Source organism: Octopus bimaculoides, chromosome 10, assembly GCF_046866305.1.
Source record: "Octopus bimaculoides isolate indiv1 chromosome 10, ASM4686630v1, whole genome shotgun sequence".
In the NCBI taxonomy this organism is placed as follows: domain Eukaryota; kingdom Metazoa; phylum Mollusca; class Cephalopoda; order Octopoda; family Octopodidae; genus Octopus; species Octopus bimaculoides.
The window spans coordinates 50,371,160-50,391,535 of NC_142937.1; the positions used below are offsets into that span (position 1 = coordinate 50,371,160).

Genomic DNA, 20,376 nt, shown 5'->3' on the forward strand with positions numbered 1-20,376 from the left:
ATAGTACTGGAGTTTTACACGTAGCATTTGTGGTATGACGTCAGCAACTGGGGAGCTGACTGCTGACCGGAACCGGGAGCTGACCGGAAGAGGAAGAGGAGCAGAGGGAGCCTTGATTGGGATTTCATGCCCTTTTCGAGCGGGGTTGTTGTGACGCAAGGTGATCATCCAGGTGAGGGAGAGGCAGCTGCTATTTCTAGTGTTCTTCGGTCGGGCCAGGCACGAGGACAGGATACCCCAGGAGAGACTTGTGCGGTGGAAGGAAGACAAGATAAGCCGTTTACTACTAATCACTCGCACACACCGCAAGCTATTTCGGCGCCACGTGTAAAACTTCACCGCAATGGCAGCTAAGATCAGGCCTTTTAATGGCGAGGGCGATGTAATGGCCTAGATGCGAAAGATCAGGCTTGTGGTGAGACTGCAAGGGATAAGCAATGTGGCGGGTCTTATGGTGCTATACTTGGAAGGAAGCGCCCTGACCCTATATTTAGAGATGGACGAGGAAGAGAGGTTGAGTGCGGAGAAGATTGAGCAGAGATTGAGATAGGCGTATAGAGTGCGAGTATACTGCCTTTGTTAAGCTAGGGACTGTTAGATGGGGGGGGGGGGAGAACAGGTGGATGAATACGCGGCGGAGGTGCATAGGCTGGCCACGCTGGCTGGGTTTACGGGAGAAGGTCTGGACAGAGCAGTGCAACTGGCGTTTGTGAGTGGGTTCCCTGACAACGTAGGGATTTGGTTACAGCAATTGCCTGGTGCGAGAAAGATGGTGCTCAGCGAGTTTGTAGCACAAGCTCGTGTGTTGACGCAATGCGTTGGATGAAAGACGATAGCGATGGCGGCGCGACCAGAGAAAGACGTGAGGAAGCCTACCGAGCAATGACAGCGGCCGTTCTCGGGCTGGTGTTTTAAATGTCAGGGGTCGCACATGGCGAGGGAATGCACCGAATCGGGGCCAATCTACTATTGATGCAGGAAGATGGGGCACATCGCCCGTGATTGTGACCAGGGAAACGACTGTGGGGAAGTTGCTGCTCCTGAAACTTTCCCCACGACCGAGTAGAGACGCTGCCTGTAGTCGAGGTCGAGGGGAAGAAGTTCAAGGCCCTCGTGAACACGGGTTGCATGACTACCCATGTGACACCAAGGGTAGCGAAGAAATGGGATGGGGCGAGTAGTGTTCAAGCGGTCGATGGCAGAGAGATCTGTTGCAAGGGCAGCTGCAGTGTGGAGATAGCACTGTTAGGCGCGGTGCTAAGGCTACGGGTGATCGTAATCGAACATGTTTGTTAAGTCTGGTACTTATTCTATTGATCTCTTTTGCTGAATTATGGGGGTGTAAACAAACCAATGCTGTTGTAAAGCAGTGGTGGGGTACAAACACGACACCTATACATAAACATACATATTTATATATATATAAATAATCATCCAAGAATCCATAAGTCAGAAAAAATATACCCTTGTATATCTCTCAACAGAGTGGGTATATTAATTAAAATATACAGTATTACATATCCATTACGGCCAATCTTACCAATAACAGAGAGAAGTCTCAATATTTTTTCCATATTTGCTAGCTCTGATGAGCATGCAGCATTATGTAACCTTTGTTATCTAGCATTTGGTTTAATATCCAGTGTGAAACCAAATGGTAAGATTGGCCTTAATGGTTATATATAATAATGTACACTTTAATACATACACACACATATAATCAGTCAGTTGTTCATAAGTCTATAGCTTTGTTAAGCTAAACATGAATAAACTCATAGAGACAAGAATGTGTTACTGAAAGATTTATTCCTGTGAGTACATCAGGGCAACAGCCACCAGTCACTTCTGCCTCTTCAAAACCTGCTCAACCGGAAGATTACTTCACAGCAGACCAGCTCCCTAGCTAGCCTACAGCGAAGTTCCTGTCTACAGTTCGTCTGTCATAAATCCTGTCCCACATTGCTCCCCCTCAGAACTGTTGACTGTCATTGGAACATGGAAGGCATTTTAATTGTCCTGTCCTGTTACTTGGCTCTTTAGTGACTGTTCCTTACCAAGGGTTGGTGTGATCTGCCTGGGGAGGCTCCTGTTTGGTGGTTGAGCTACCTGGATGGAGCTGTCAATATCAGGATGGGCCAGTTTCAACCTATTGATGGAAATTGAGTCTTGTCATCTGTCAATTAGGAGTTGAAATGATTTGTCTCCCAGACATATGACTTCATATGGACCATCGTAGGGTGACGAGGGGTTTTCGTCATGTGTCATGTTGAACACAAAGTTAGCAGTGCTGAGGTCATTTGGGATGGATGATCTGTTGACAAGGGAATAGGGACGGCTGATCTGTTGACAGGGGAATAGGGCACAATTGGCGTACATTGTCTCTCAGTTGAGTGAGGTACCTTTTGATACTCAGGTCTGACTTCATATTTGGAAGGAACAGCACTGTAAGAGGGACACTATACACAGAGAAAATGTTGAGATTTTCTTTTGGGGTGGTGTGGATTCCCAGCATCACCTATTGGAAGTTGATCAATCCAGTTGGGCCTGTTAAGTCTGGTTGTCAGGGATTACTTCAGGCGGCAGTGAAATCTCTCTACTAACTCATTGGCCTATGGATGGTAGGCTGTTGTGTAGTTCATTGCGATTCCCAAAAGGTCACATGTCATTCCACAGCTTTGAGGTGAATTGTGGACCCTGATCACATAAGATGCTGTCTTGAACAGGTGACCCGGTTTGCAATGAAGACTCGACTGGCTTCTTGTGTTTCCACGCTGCAGAGAGAGATAGCTTCAGGCCAACAAGTGTAGCGGTCTACCAAGGTCAGTAGGTACGAGCAACTGTGAAGGTGGGAGGGGGCCAACAAGGTCGATGATGAAGTGGCTGAAATGGGTCTGTGGTGGTTCACAGTTTCCAAGGGGTGCTTTGGTGTGCTGATGGACCTTGGCTTGTTGACAGGGGATGCAGGTCCTGGTCCACTCCCCAATTTGCTTGGCCATAACGTGCCAGATAAATTTGCTTGATAGCCGGTGCTGTGTGGCTGTAATACCTAGATGGGACAGTCTGTGAATGATGTCAAAAACTTCCCTGCACCAGGCTGATGGGATGATTGGTTGTGGCTTCCCAGTGGATACATCACACAGTAGGGTTGTGCCGTTGGAGCCAAAGTGCACATCGTGGTAGGAAAGTGATGTGATGGCAGTGCGGTAGGCTCTGATCTCATCATCAGTCTGTTGGGCTGCAGCCTTAGCCTCGTAATCTAGGCCTTCTGTTATTGGGGGTGAGGTAGGTGTGAGTAGATAGGAGCATGAGAGAGTGCGTCTGCGACTGGGTTGGCCTTTCCAGCTATGTGTTGGATATCCGTGGTGTACTCAAAAATGGCCAATAGCTGTTGTTGCTGGCATGAAGACCAAGGCTCCAAGAGCTTGCTCATAGGAAAGGTGAGTGGTTTGTGGGCTGTGAACACTAAATATGCAGCCTTCAAGGAAATAGTGAAAGTGGTGAACACCTAGATGGACAGCTAGTAGTTCCCTGTCAAAAGCACTGTTTTTCCATTTAGGGTTCATAGTTGTTGGTTGAAGAAGGCAAATGGTTGCCACTGACTCTTGATGTGTTGTTCCAAATGCCCCCAATCGCTGTGTTAGAGGTGTCAACTGTGAGTGAGTGCAGTCCAAGTGCAGCTACAATGTACAAATATTTCATTAGGTTTGCAGTTATTTTGTGTATGTTAAATTGGGCTTCCACCTGCATGAACCATAGCTGAGCCCTCTTAGGCCAGAATTGTGGTAGCATCAGTGTTGTTTTGTGATCGCTTGCCATGTTTATTTTGATAGTGAAAGCTGTTGTTCTATCATCGGGGTCACCAGTTATAACTTTGTTAAGCTATACACAAATAAACTCATGGAGATGAGAATATGTTAGTGAAAGATTTATTCCTTTAAGTACATTAGGGTGACAGACCCAGTTACTTCTGCCTTTTCGAAGCCTGCTCAACCGGATGTCTACTTCGCTGCAGACCAGCTCCCTAGCTAGCCCACAGCGAAGTTCCTGTCTACAGTTCGTCTGTCATAAATCCTGCCTTACAAGTCAATAAAATAGAATACTCTAGAAATTTTTTTGAGCAGTACTTTTTAAAGTGGTTGTTGGTTACCGAAGGACCAACCAAGTTAATATGAATTTGTTGGAAACGAGCATCCAGATTTTCAAAGGTGCTGAGAGGTGCATGATCATGTCTGTGTTCTTTGTAACGTTGGCATGAAACAAGAACGCAACCAAGCAGTAATATTCCGTCGCATATTCGGCTAGAAAAAACAAGCCGTGATAAGCTTTACTGAAGCTGCTATGCCAGGATGTGACAAGGTGTGCAAAGTGCTAAAAACAATCCAATGATGAGATTCAGGAATAAAAGGACGAGGTGAACATGTAGAAAGATCATATAAAATATCTCAGTCAGCAGTCAACAAAGGCAGGTGCTTGAATTTACATTTTGCAAACTCTGCAGACGAAGTGTCTAATGAAACCAAAGAAGGTTGGTCAGCAGCTAATGCGATCAAGTCAATCGAAGTAGACAAGGTTATGTTATTTTGTTGGGATTAATCCACCTTTAAAGTGAAAAAAACAAAACCGACGTATACGACAGGTGTGTAAAATATATTTGTGTACTTTTTCTGTTTATTCTTAATCTTCGTGTTTTTTGCAAGATTGAAAAAAAAGTTTCGGAAAGCTAACATTTTAAAATTCTTCGGGAAGCGACACTGTGATAGTTTCTATATTTAACCGTGCGTGTATATTCCTATTTTTGCTCCTGTTCTCTTCTACTTCTCTACTAGAAACGTTTACTTTGGAATTTACTTCTATTGAGAAAAAAAAATCGTGTGCATGTTATTTTTAACGAAAGTTTTTTTATGACGGCTTCTCTTCACTGTCTAGAAATCTACGGATGCACATACGCACATAATAGAGAAAAATGAAACAAATATGGACGACTTGCTCCGAAACACCACCGAGTGGGGAACGCTTCTCAAAAATAACCTGCAGTTGTTTCCTTCAAAATTCCTACATGCTCGAAATGTACATACATCAAGGTATATTTGTAGAAAATTTCACGAAAAAATATTAATTTTTCTGGAAGTTAAGAAGAATTTAAGTGGACTCTGTTGGAATTTCCGAAAATTGTCCCCCACCCCCATTCCAAAACACTTTCACCGGAAATTTTTGTATATTCGGATTCTACATAGTAAATACTATATGCATAGAAAATTTCATTAAAAAATATTAATTTTTCTGAAAGTTATGACCTCCCAAAGTCTGGGGGGGGGGGGGGTAAAACCCTGTAGTTATGCCGGAACCAAAAGGTGTAGTGACAGTAGTTTTTGGTATATCATCCGGGTTGAGAGGAATTTGATATGCCTGGATGAGGTCAACCTTGGAAAAAATGGTGCATCCATGCAAGGTGGAAAACAAATCCTGCATAGCAGGATAGGACATCTATCCGGAATTGTAATAGCATTTAACCTCCTGTTGTCCCCGACTGGATGAAAATCAGTAGATCCTTTTTGAATTAAATGAAGAAGTGAAAACAAGGGGCTAGTTGAAGGACGAATAAGTCCCAGCTTCAGCATGTGATCGAATTTGGCTTTCATAGCCTTGAGTTTGTCTAGAGGTCACCACTTTAATGAGGAAGCCGGCATGTGGGTTTTCCGAATGGCGTGTTCTATGTTGTGGGGCAAGCAATGACGTTAAGATAGATTTAAATACACGTTATATTTATATCAATTTGAGTGGTACAAAGGTGAATGCATGGAATAACAGGGTAGATATATACAAACATGTTATTTTATCTAAAGGCTGCTAATTATAAAACTCGTCGTTGGAAGTCCAAGACATCAGGTGTGTGTGACCGCACAAGTTGAGCGATCAGGCAAAGTGCTAATGTGCCAGAGAAAGCCAGGTAAGAAGAGGAAGAGAGAGAATTTCGCGGTATTTCGCTTTTTATATCAACTGGCTGTAATGCCACTTGTTGGCATTCCCACCGGAAGTTACAACATATTCAGAATATCCTGTAGTGAAGTAGGAAACGCAACCCTCGTTTATTTCCCTTTCTCACTGGTAGGGTTCGCTACAGTTCTGAGCAATCAGGAATGGCATAGAAATAGACAGTATTTCATTAAAGAGATTCATACACTTTTTCTTAAAGACACTGTATATTTTCCGCGGGTGGAGACGCAATGGTTCAGTGTTTAGGGCAGTGGACTCGCGGTTTCGATTCCCAGATTGGGCGTTGCGTGTGTTTATTGAACGAAAACACCTAAACCTCCAGAAGGCTTCGGCAATGGGTGGTGACGACACCCCGTTGTACTCTTTCGCCCCAACTTTCTCTCACTCTTTCTTCCTGTTTCTTGAGTAACGCTGCGATGAACAGGCGTCCCGTCCAGCTGGGGGGAGGGGGACACACGCCGTAGAAACCGGGAAACCAGGCCCATGAGCCTGACTAGGCTTTAAAAAAGGGCGCATAAATAAAATAAAAAATATTGTCCGCGGTAGGTATGTCATCAGATAGTCGGCAATAGTTTGTTGTTAAAAAGTTCGTTTGTAATGTTCTATACGTTCGATTGCAATGAAAAGTGAAGAATCTAAAGTTTTAAATCCTTACTTTTCGCCTGAGAATGCGAAAGAGACGGATTTGGTTGTGACGTGATAAGTGAGATAATAATAGGAATTTGTTAAAGCTTATTGCATTTCTGTATTTAAAGTGTCATTAGTTGAAAGACTTTTCAACTAATGACACTTTAAATACAGAAATGCAATAAGCTTTAACAAATTCCTATTATTATCTCACTTATCACGTCACAACCAAATCCGTCTCTTTCGCATTCTCAGGCGAAAAGTAAGGATTTAAAACTTTAGATTCTTCACTTTTCATTGCAATCGAACGTATAGAACATTACAAACGAACTTTTTAACAACAAACTATTGCCGACGTAGACATATTCTTTTATTGTTTTTCACTCGCCTCAAAAACAAGGGCAGTTACTCAGTTTGCGTGGCAGCAGTTACTTCCCTTACAATCATGGCCACGATACAAACAGCAAAAGCTGTGATGAGAAAGAAATGCAGACACACTCTATCTTTAATACCAGATGAAGACAAAATCAGACAATCAGAAATAATTTCGAGAAAGGTAATATTGTTTTATATATAATAATTCTTTCGGATATTTTGCTTCTGCCTTAGAATACTATTATGATAACAATCAGAATAAATAACTAGTTTACATAAATTTCAGAATGTAGTAATCACAAAGTCTTATCTATTTATTCCACTTATCTTATGTACAACATAAGATGTGTATTGAATTACTACTACACACATGCTTGCTTACCTCATTCTCTATTTGAAATATTTTGTATTTTCTTTCAATAACAATTTCCAATTTTAATATTTAATATTTTGAATGAGTGAAAAGGAGGGTGATTATTGTATCAGATCGTTTAGAACTTGTTTTAGTTGTTCGTTTTCGTTTTGTTAAGCCTATAAAATTCTAAAATGAAAAAAAAAAATACCAAGGATCGTCCCTAACATTTTTAATGCGAATCAAAATACCACCTGCCATCTCACACACACACACACCCAGCAAAAGAAAAAGACATTTAGAAATATATGAATAAAACTAAAACTTCTTCGGCCGTCAAACGACATTTACTAGATGCTGATTGATGGAAGTAAATATGTAGTCATGAATTCAAGGCTTACCAAGTGCAGGTTATTTCCAGTTGGTGCCGCACTTCAATAATAAAGTTTTCCAATTAGCATGAAGTGCCCGTCAAGGCTAGCTCGTTTGAAATATAGGTTACAATACAGTCGACAGGTTTTCATAGTTTCCGGTAGCTTAATTTGACTTACAGCGTTTGGATGAGAACCTGAGACTATAGAAGCTATTTAACCAAATTACTGTGCTGTGAGGATCTACCCCAGGATGCTATGATGGCAACGCGACGTTTTTAACCTGGCAGCTATGTAATTACATCAGTGGTTGTCAGTATTCTTTACTCTGTGGCGCATTCAGGATCAAACAAAGACATTACTGACGCACTTAACATAGAAAGTTAAAAAGAAAAGCAACTGTATTTTAGAGTTTAAAATTAAAAAAAAAATTTGTCTATCTGTTGGGTGTAATCAAGATTTTGTTTTAAATGGATTCTTAATAAAATGGATCCAGCGTTTAACCGTCTAATTTGCAGTAAACACAAAATTAGAATGTTTGATAATAATTGTATTTGCATGTTTAGCTGAGCCTGTCGAACACTTTTTCTAGTTTACGCTATATACCTTGTTTTATTAATTGTACTTGTGTATAACAAAATTGTGAAGAAATACGTCTTTTTCAAGACACTCTATTAAGTATAGAATTTCGAAACTTTAAATTATATAATTTTTCAAAAATTGCAGTGCACCACTACCCTACACAGCTAGATACATCAATGTAAGGAAATAGCAAACAAATAATTCTTAAATTATACTCTGTGATCGTCGTCGCTGTCGTCACCGCCGCAGAATAATGGATATGAAGGCCACAATTGTTTACAACTATCACGCAACGTCAAGACAAGGAGACATTAACACTTATAAACACATATACATATATGCTTATATATATATATGACAGACTTCTTTCAGTTTCCATCTCTCAAATACACTCACAATGCTTTGGTTAGACCAAAGCTACAGTAGAAGACACTTGCCCAAAGTGCTACTCAGTGGGACTGAATCTGAAATTATGCAGTTGGGAAGCAAGCCTCTTACCATACAACCACATCTGCACCTATCATCTTTAATAAATGGAAGGATACTGAATAATTTGGTTCTGGATAGATTATGCTAGTGTGAGGAAAAAAAAAGAAAAAGTGGTAGTCACAATATCCCTATATGATAGGTCTATTTGATCAAAGTCAACTTGGAGCTTATTAATAAAAACCTGTGCCTTTGAGAGATCCATTAGATGGTCATAAACCTGCTAGAAGTAGCAGCTAAATTTATCTCAAATTACACACTATTATAATATAAAATTAGATTATGTAGTTCTAAATAGTCCTATAAAAATGTTTATCACAAGTGGCACTCCTTTGGTTATAAAGCTTTTCAATAAGAACTGACCTGGGGCTAACCAACAGCAATAATAACAACAACTACATTGGTGTTACGAGTAATAAAAATAAGTCTTAGTAATACATTACAATATATTTCATGTAAGAGTGGAAGATCAATAAGATTGTTAATGCATCAGACAAAATACCTTGCACTATTTAATTAAGGTCACTTATATTCTGACTTCAAGTGCCATTGATGTCAGTAAAACGAGGTACAAGCACAAGGTCTTTAAAATTGAACTGTGGAGTCTTGTGCCATTGCACAAAATTAACATATTACATTTAACAGGTCATTGGTCTAACAGAATCAGTGGAACAGTAGGATATGCAGTGTTTAGTTACTTCACTCTGTGTTCTTTGTTCAAGTCCTCTCTTTACTGGGTTGACTGTACCTTCCCTCTTTACAGGGTTAATAAAATGTATTGGTTCAGTACAAGTGTCAGTGCAATTGACTATATCCTGAACCTAAGATTTGTGGTTAAAAATAATAATATCTAACTTTGGGTGTGTCTTTTCAAAAGAAATCAATGTTCTGTTACTGCAACCAGCTTCTTATTGTGCTGAGTTCAAAATGTGCCGAGGATGATAAAAATTCCTGCAATATATCTGTTTTGTTTTTTATTACCTTGGTACATGTCCAAATATTTTTAGGTAAACAATATAGTTGATCCCAGTATATGGCAGATACTTATGTTATTTCTCTTCAAATAATTTTTTCTATTTTTGGCACAAGGCCAGCAATTTTTGAGAGGAGAGGCAAGTTGATTACATCAACCCTAGTACTTGATTAGTACTTCCATTTTATCATCTCACAAAAGGATGTAAGTTAAAGATGATCTTGACAGCTTTTGAACTCAGAACATAAAGTGCTGAGAGAAATGTCATTAAAAATTCTGTCTACTGCAGTGACAATTCTGCCAGTATGCTACCTTGTTTGCTCTTAAAACAATGGTTTCAGATTTTGGCACAAGGCCAGCAATATTAGGGGACAGATTTCTTCGACCCCCAGTGCTCAACTAGTACTTATTTTATTGACCCCAAATTTAACTTTGGCAGAATTTGAACTCAGAACAGAGACACAGATAGAATGTCATGCCACTAAGCATTTTGCCTGGCATGCTAATGATTCTGCCAGCTTGCCGCCTTGTTTGCTCTTAAAATAATCCTTTCAAATGAAGCACAAAGCTTCAAATTTGGGGGAAGGGATTAAGTCAATTACATTGAACCCAGTGCATAAATGGTACTTATTTAATCGACCCTAAAAGGATGAAAGGCAAAGTCAACCTCAGTGGAATTTGAACTCAGAAGGTAGTGACAGGCGAAATACCGCTAAGCATTTCGTCTGGCATGCTAATGATTCTGCCAGCTCACCGCATTTGTTTGCTCTTAAAATAATAAAAAGCAAATGTGACAGTACCTTGGGGATAGAAGAGGGGGATAGAAACAAATACTGTAAAGTAATTGCTTCATTGCTTTACTATTTCTACCTCTCTGTCATCTTAATACTAGTAATGTAGTGTGAATTATTCATTCAGATGTACTCCCTTCCTTTCCAGAAATTGACTTTGTGTCATCATCATTTTAACATCCACTTTTCCATGTTTGCATAGCTTGGACAGAGTTTGAGGCAGATTTTCTATGAACAGATGGTATTCTGTAGCCAACTCTTATTAATTTCCAAGCAAGATATATTTCCCCATGGTCAGACATATTTTTTCAGAATATGGGAAGTGAATGTCATCCATTTACAACAACCAATTACTGCCAAGACAAATAGACACAAACATATACTTACTCATACACACACACATGTGCATGCACGCATGTAGAGAGAGAGTGAGAGAGAAGCTTCTTTCAGTTTCTGTCTACCAAAGCTTCTCCAAGGCTTTGGTCAGCCTGGGGCTATAGCAGAAGACACTTTCCCAAGGAGCCACATTAACCTGAAACCATGTGGTTGGGAAGCAAACCTTAACCACAGTCACTCCTGCAGCTATATTTGAATAAAAATCATCATTTGTTATTGGAAATGGTCTAGAGCAGTGGTTCCCAACCTGTGGTCTGCAGACTCCTTGGTGGTCTGCAAAGGTAGTACTGGGGGTTCATGAACTAAATTCAAAATTTCATATACTTCTACTTAGTTTTGATGTGGTAAGCCTTTACACCAATATTCCACATGATTTAGGAATAAAGGCGATTAAATACTGGGTAGAAAAACATAGAGAAGTGATTTCCAACAGATTTACAGTGCCATTTTATATTAGACACAGTCAGACTTATTCTGGGAAACAACGCATTCTTCTTCAATGGAAAGAATTACATCCAAATTAAAGGCATGGTGATGGGAATGAGGTTTGCTCCTGTTTACACAAACTATAGCATTGAATTTCAAAAGTATATTGAAAATTCATAGAAGAAATATCTTGATGCTTGCTTCATAATCTGGACAGAATCTCTAAATACTCTAGAAGAGTTCAATATCCTCCTGAACAACCTACATCCATCTCTACAATTTACAAAGGAGACGAGTAGTACCAAATTACCATTCCTAGATATAATGGTAATTAAAAAGAACACCACCATTACCACAGGTATATACTATAAATACATGGACACACATTAATACCTGAATTTTAAGTCATGCCGTCCGCAACATACAAAACACAACATCCCATACTGCCTGGCCAGAAGAATTTGTACCATTGTAGAAGAAGTGAATATTAGGAACAAATGCCTAACAGAACTAAGAGAATTTTTGCTCAAACAAAAATACTTGTCTCTACTTATAGAAAATGGCATACAGTGGGCTATAAAAATACCCATACAACTGAGGACAACCCAAAGAAGAGGAAAACAGGAACAAGTCATACCATTTATAGTGACATGCAGCCCATATTGCCAGAATATCTTCAACATTGCCAAAGCAAACCTACCAATCACTGCTCAAAGTAATGAATTAAAAGATATAATCACAGATTGAGCTATGGTTCTTAGTAAAAAAACAGCCTAAAAACTTTAAAAAATTATTAACAAAGGCAAAGTTTGACCTTAGCAACAAAGACCAATCATTCACTGTATCTAAATGCAATGATAGCTAATGTAGCACATGCCAATTCATACATGCTGGCTAATATGTGAACACAAAAACCAGAAAAATATTCACAAACACAAATATGAACTGCAAAAGCAGAAATTTGATTTACTGCATCAAATGCCAGAATTGTGAAGAACTATATGTGGGTCAGACTGCAAATGCACTGTCAAAACGTTCATGTGTGCACCAACAGCAAATTAGAGACTCAGATGTCTGTCAGATACCTTTGAATAACCATCTAGCAACATGCGGTCGGAAAATATTCATCATATTTCCATTCTACAAAGTACACAGTCCAAGTGAAATCAAGAGAACAATCTGAGAAAAGAACTTTATTAATAAGTTCCAACCAATGCTAAATAAACAATAATAATGACACTTAGAGGTACTTTTTCTACTGCTACGACCACTACTGCTAACAACAAGAACAATACTAAAGGATCTCGTGATGATGATAGCAGGAAAATACTAGTTAAGTCATGGGAGATTGGCAATTGCCCATACAACACATCTCCTCTCTCCACCGCCACCAGTGTTATCCAAGGGAAGGGCAGGAGCCAATACAACTTGGCACCAGTGGGGTCACAGGAGTTGCTAGAACAAGGTTATCTACAGTATTGAACTGACTTAGGGACTCTGGCTCTTGATTTATCCTTGGAGTTTACTCCCGAAGTCTTTCCCTTAAGTGAGTATTGCCACAAGGCAGCAGAGTTGTTATTATTGCTGCTGTCTTAAGTGGGTAAGGGCTTAATAAGCAGCATAGCTAGTAATGAGAGTTGCTAATTTGGATGGCTATTGACTCTTCAGAGTTCATCCGCTTTTACAGGTCTTGTATTTAATCCTGCAGGGTGACCAAATAGCAAGAAAAGCACCTTCCTCACAAAGCAAGCTTTATGGGGTTGCTGGTTTAGTTGCCAGCAGCCCAACACCTGGCACCTGTGAAGAAAAAAGGGGTGGGGGAGGAGGAAGAAAAAATGTGGGGTCCATGAGACAGAGGTACAGAGAGAAAAAACATTGGACTTTAACAGTAGTTTTAGTTGTAGAAGCTGAGAAACTTAAACCAAAGAGCAGTGTGGTAGTTAATGCTGCTTATTACTAAGGGTTGTTATTTTATTTTATTTTGATTTTGATTTGGGCTGTTGCCTAATGACAAAACCTTGTGGCAAATGACTATTCACATGAGCTGTTTGGTTTATCTGGTAGTGGTTGGGGGGTGGGATGGTTACAGGAAGAACAGGAGCAAGCTGGAAGTTATAGGTGTCTAGGTAGTGAATTAGAGAAGAAAAAGAAAACAGCATATTTTCTTCATAAGAAAGTCATGCCAAGCCAGCAAGAACTAGCCTTAGTCGTTTATGTTTATGCATATAATAATACATTGCTATGTTAGAAATAGAATCAATATGGCAGAGAAAAAAAAAAGACTAAGCTTACTGTTAAAGGTTTAAAGTTCATCAAAGGCAACGCTAGAAAGATAGAGAAGGAGAGAAAGCAAAAGAGAGGGAAATAGAGCTATCTAGGAGTATATATATATATATATATATATATATATATATATATATAAATACAAAGAATAAGTATATCATCATCATCATCATCATTTAACGTCCGATTTCTATGCTGGCATGGGTTGGACAGTTTGACTGGGGACTGGTGAGCTAGATGGCTGCACCAGGCTCCAATCCGATCTGACAGAGTTTCTACAGCTGGATGCTTTTCCTAATACCAATCACTCCAAGAGTGTAGTGGGTACTTTTACGTACCACCGGCACAAGGGCCAGTCAGGCGGTACTGGCAATGGCCATGCTCAAATGGTGTTTTTATGTATCACCTGCATAGGAACCAGTCCAGCAACACTGGCAGTGCCCTCGCTTGAATGTTGTTTTCCATGTACCACCGGCACAAGTGCCAGTAAGGCGACACTGGTAACGATCACACTTGAATGGTGCTTTTTACGTGCTCTTAGCACTCCACTAGCACGAATGCCAGTCATGCGGTGCTGTCATCGAATTTGATTTCGATTTCACTTGCCTCAACAGGTCTTCGCAAGCAGAGTTTTGTGTCCAGTGAAAGAAAGGTATGCCTAAGTGGGCTGGTTACACCACTGGCATAGGCCACGGGTTAGGTCTCACTTGGCTTGCCGGGTCTTCTCTAGCACAGCATATTTCCAAAGGTCTTGGTCACTAGTCATTGCTTCGATGAGGCCTAATGTTTGAAGGTCGTCCTTCACCACCTCATCCCAGGTCTTCCTGGGTCTACCTCTTCCACAGTTTCCATCAACCGCTAGAGTGTGACACTTTTTCACACAGCTATCCTCATCCATTTGCACCACATGACCTTACCAGCGCAGTCGTCTCTCTTGCACACCACATCTGATGCTTCTTAGGTCCAACTTTTCTCTCAAGGCACGTATACTCTGTTGAGTATGCACACTGACATTACACATCCAGCGGAGCATACTGGCTTCGTTCCTTGCAAGCTTACGCATGTCCTCAGCAGTTTCACTGCCATGTAGCATGGCTGTTCATACACATGCATCATACAGTCGACCTTTTACTCTGAGCAAGAGGCCCTTTGTCACCAGCAGAAGTAGGAGCTCTCTGAACTTCGCCTAGACTATTCTTATTCTAGCAGCTACACTTTCAGAACACCCACCCCCACTACTGACTTGGTCACCTAGGTAACGGAAGCTATCAACTACTTCTAGTTTTTCTCCCTGGAATGTGGCAGAAGTTGTTCTCTGCACATTTTCAGTGTTTATTGCTCTTGAACATACATACACACACATACATACGTACACACACACACATGATGGGCTTCTACACAGTTTTCATCTAAATTCCCTTATAAGGCAATACTCAGCACAAGGCTACAAGACAAGACAGGGTGCCATGCAGTGAGACTGAACTCAAAACCAGATGGCTGCAAAGCAGATTCTTCACCACACAGGCATGCCTGCACCCTTGAAATCATACTTGCACCTATGTATATATATATATATATATATATATATATATGTATATATATATATACTAGCTTAAAAGCTGCCCTATTGGGCAGCTTTTGAGCAACCGACCCCAAATAGGAAGATCTGCAGACAGATCTCTGACTTGTTTTGAAGAATTTGTTGCAATTGCTTCCTCTAGAGTCATATCCCAATGATGATCATATTCGTCGCAAAAATTATGTAAAAAAAAATTGCCAAAAACAATTCCAGTAATGAAAACTTGGGAATCCCAAATTTCAGGATTGTGGGTCCGGATTCAGCCCAGAATGTTCTTAATTTACTCACAGAGTTGGCCTTTAGAGTAAAAAAAATTGTTATCGTACAAAACAAATTTGTCACAAAAAGTCACATAAAAAAATTGCTGGAAACAATCACAGTAATGAAAACTTGGGAATCCAAAATTTCAGAATTATCGGTCCAGATTCAGCCTGGAATGTTTTTAATTTACTCACAGAGTCAGCCTGATTCCAAAATGGTATGATATGTTGGACTTCTAGGAGTAAAGTTGAAAAAGTGTGACACACTGATATATTCACATGTATTATATTATATTATATTACATTAAGGCGGCAAGCTGGAAGACTCGTTAGCACACTGGGCGAAATACTTAGTGGTATTTCGTCTGCTGTTAGGTTGTAAGTTTGAATTCTTCTGAGGTCGACTTTGCCTTTCATCCTTTCGGAATTGATAAAATTAGTACCAGTTACATACTGGGGTCGATGTAATCAACATAATCCCTTCCCCCAAAATTTGAAGCCTTGTGCTTCCAGTAGAAAAGGTTTATTAAAGTTGAAAAAGTGTGACAAACTGACATTCACATTTATTATATTAGATATATGTTTAAGTTTGGGGAAACTTTATATATCAACTAGCAGAAACACCCGGCGTTGCCCGGGTTAAAGAGAATAATGAAATCTAAAACGCCGTCTAGACTACGCAACCCTCAACTGTTAGTAGCTACGATACCATATTTCTACATTAATAACTCTCCAATCCATGCCAGCATGGAACATAGATATTAAGTGGAATGCTAGAAGAAAGTTTTCAACTCATATGTATATAAAGTAAATACACGTAATTCAGAAACACGTTTTTGTGTATCTTATTTCGTAAGCAAACAAACAGGTACAGATTATAAATAATGAAAGGCCAATTTTGGTGATTCATTTGACAGAGGTAGTAGAGAGACAATGCGATGATAAATCTGAGGTTGGATCTTGAAAGTTTGGATGAATGCTGCCTCAGTTAAATCTCTTGTGGTTCCAAATGATGTCATCTGTAGTACCGCGTCGTATTGTCTAATTTTGTTTTGCAAATGTTAGGAATCTTGGTCAGTTGATGATAACAGTTTCTTCAATAGCTCTGGAGGTTGGAGATTGTGGAATTGTTGGGAATGTTTTTAACTTTGGTATTATATGTATTGCTTGAATTTCTTTGACATATGAAATATATGTATTTTCACTGGGTTTGTAAAAGAGAGTTGTGTAGCTCTCGAGTTTTAGGGATTCACACAGACACACAGACAGACACACATTCTCATCTTTATATATAGAGATATATATATACACACACACACGCACCCAAACACACGTATATATATGTATATCAATATAAATATATGAAAGTCAAGGAAGTTTCGTAAAAGAAGGTGATCATGTACATATTTTCTTGCTGTTGTGATTATAACACCTCGTTGTAAACAATGTTCCTTGTTTTCCCTTGTGGAGCATATGCAAATAGGTTTTTTTTTGCTGCCCACCCTTGAGCAGCCAACATACAGTTGTCCATGTGAGAAGCGTGGCTCTTCCAAGAGAAGACCAGCTACAGACAGTGCTCATCTGTTATGTTCAGGTTAAAATTTCATCAACATCAAAAATATATGAATTTTCATGGGAGTTATGGCCGTTATGCATAGAATATAATTTCCAAATTGCAGACAAAATTTACAATCGATAAATGTCTTAGAATAACCAGTCTCTCATCTGGGAAGGCCTTGAAATCAATGTTACCAACTGGGGACTATGTGTGTCGCAGTGATAATAAAAAGACTCAAAGGAGGTCTGCAACGAAATAATTTTACTCAATACTTTGCAAGTGAATCAGTGGAGGCAAAGATGCGTCTCATTTACTTGACAATTTATGCACCACATTGCAGAAATCACAATGTAAGTATATCTGAAAGGGTAGTCTTACACTGTTGTACCGTTGAATTACAAATAATGCTCATCTGTTATGTTCGGGTTAAAATTTCATCAACATCAAAAATATATGAATTTTCATGGGAGTTATGGCCGTTATGCATAGAATGTAATTTCCAAATTTCATAAAGATCCATTCAGTACTTTTGACGTAGTTTTGGATAAGAAAACAAATGACTAATATGTGTGTTTGTGTCCATGTGTATGTGTGTGATGGGTGTATATATGTATAGATATCTGTATGTATGTATATATATGTATATATGTGTACATATTACATGTACATCTATATATATATACATCTACACATATGTATACATATACATGTATGCATATATATCTATACATATACGTGTACATATTCATCTCTCTCTCTCTCTCTCTGTCTCTCTCTCTCTCTGTCTCTCTCTCTCTCTGTCTCTCTCTCTCTCTCTCTCTCTCTATGTGATTGTTCCAGTTAGTGGGATAGTTTCATTTTTAAAGTGGAAGTATTTGACATGAATGTTTTTGCTTCACTTTTGACACGTAATACTTAAATAGTGGAGGAGATATTATGTTGCCGTGGGCTCGAACTCTGCAAGATGGTAAAATATTTTTTTGGCTAAAACACAACTGGAACCCTAAGTAAGGCATGTGTAAAATTTGAATGAAATTGGTTGCGTAGTTCTCGAGTTTTAGGGATATACACACACACAGACAGACAGACAGACACACATTCTCATTTTTATATATATAGATTAAAGTGTATTTTATATATATATATATGTGTGTGTGTATGTATATATGTATGTATAAAGTGTTAGAAGTGCTGTACAGATAATGAATATTGAGAAAAGAGGAGGTTGTCAGAATTTTGGAAAAAGAATTTTTTATTTAGTCATTATTATTAGTGATTTCCTTCATCTTCAAACTTGTCAAATAAAATTGTGAATGTGCAGACAGGTGTTTTTTTTTGTTTTGTTTAGAAGAGAACATTGTTTTTGTTTCTTTGAGTGAGGTTCCAGGACAATGGAGATAGATGGATGGATGGATGGACAGACAGACAGGTAGAGAGAGGGGGGGGATTTCTTTTCAATTTGGAATGTTTTTTACCATTTATTTATTTAGTTAGTTTTTTTACAGACATAAGTTCAAGGATAGTGACCTCTTTTAGGATGGGGAAAATAATGAAAAAAGGATGGGGTACAATCATCACTAAAAACATTTTTTTTTTTCTTAAGGTGCCAAGAAAGAAGATAGTCTGTGTGTATGTGTATGTGTGCCTGTGAGTTCATGTGTTTGGAAATATGTCTATGTCTACACTGTAATTTCAATGTTTTGCATTGAAAAATAGAGTCAGGTTTCTTTTATTTTCATGTTTTTGCATGAACAAACATTAGCACAATATTTCCAAATTAGAAAGAGAAAACCCACTGGTATAGAGATAAGTATCATGTTATAAATATTGGGGCAGGTACTCTGTTTATCATTTTGTCCATGTTTTTTTGCAACGTCCTGTACCAAGATATGCATCTATATATACATGTAGATGTAGGTATGTACATACATATATGTATATATGCATATACTCATTTATTATTTGTATTATATATATATATATATATATGTGTGTGTGTGTGTGTGTGTGTATTAAAGAAAGCAAAAAAATAAAACAAAAGTGATAATGTTCAGTATGTTGGCAACAGGAATTTCTATCAAAGAGACAGTTGAACAAAGCTGTACATCATCTCCCTCTTTCTCTCACATACTCACTCTTTCTCTCTCTTCGTTACTGCCCTTACCATGGGGTAAAAGTGTGACACACTGACATGCAGAAATTAGTTTTTACATTTATTATATGGCACCTTGAACAAGGTGTATGTGTTAGTTTCTGTTAGTTGGACAAATGCTTAAAATTTTTGCCATCCACAAAAGATCTTTGAGTTGAAATGTCATGCAGTCGTTTTTATTTTCTTTCTGCCTTTCATCTTGAAGTGTAAATAAAGTCAAAATCCTTCTCAATTATTGGTGTTGATGTGGAGGGGTGGGGGATAATTTAAACAACTAAACTCAGCTCAAAATTAACATCCCCATGCTATTTGTGGCTATTGTACAAGAGACAAGCATCTTATCTGAGGGAAGATATAATCCCTTATCATATTATTAGAAATTATATATATAATTAGAAATTAAATACCAGACCCTCACAGCTAAGAGTTAAAAAGAAAAAAAAAAGAGAAAATATTTGGTTCTGTATCTGAAAGGTGTAAATCAGTTATGATTTTCATTTATTATCTGATATGTTAAAAGAGACTTAACATGGTAAATTGATTATTAACTAAACAATTAGTTATTGATTTATGTGTCTATTCTGGAGTGCAATGCAACAGAAATGAAAGTAAGGTTATGTTAGGGTAGTACTATAAATGGTCGAACACCATGCATTATTTACTCACAGCTTGCTGGTGTCAGTACATCATGTGTTTACAAACATAACACACTGCCAAGGACAGAATACAAAGCAGTAACATCTCAGCCAATTTTATTTTTACTTTTTATATATTTTTGTGATCAATTGCATTGCACTGTGTACCAAAATTATTGTTATTTGTCTTTAGTCAATAAGTGTTATTTGATTTTCTTCTATCTAGAAATCAAAGGATATGACTACTATTCCCTTCAAACTTTGCTTTTGCGACCTGGACATCAATGTTTTGAGACTGACCTGTTTTCCATTACATTTCAGACAGATTTAGTGTCTGAAACAGAACTATTGTTATAGCAAATATTCTGCTCAATACCACAGATTTGCTGGTCAGTTGCTTGACCTTAACTACTTGAGCATGTCCTTTAGTGGCTAGCAATATGTGCATCTCTGATCATGAGCAGGAGTAGTGGGGGAGCATCATAGCCATGTGTTGAGAAGGATTCTTTGGGGCTTGAATAAATATAACAAAAGCA

At 38.7% G+C, this 20,376-nt stretch overlaps 1 protein-coding gene across 4 annotated transcripts in view; it reads left to right on the plus strand.

The window, feature by feature from the left end:
* Positions 1–1,579: 1,579 nt before the first annotated feature.
* LOC106875500 (5-formyltetrahydrofolate cyclo-ligase) overlaps positions 1,580–20,376 on the plus strand; it is a 54,945-nt gene continuing 36,148 nt past the window's right edge. Inside the window, exon 1 of one of the 4 annotated variants that reach the window (XM_052971186.2) lies at positions 1,580–4,636. Coding sequence is in view for 3 of the 4 variants with exons in the window: in XM_014923670.3 (XP_014779156.1) it covers positions 7,067–7,177 (111 nt within the window). In the remaining variant the exon portion in view is untranslated. Of the gene's footprint in view, positions 4,637–6,782; positions 7,178–20,376 lie in introns of those variants that run through there. The other 3 variants (XM_014923670.3, XM_014923671.3, XM_014923669.3) reach the window with 3 other exon arrangements.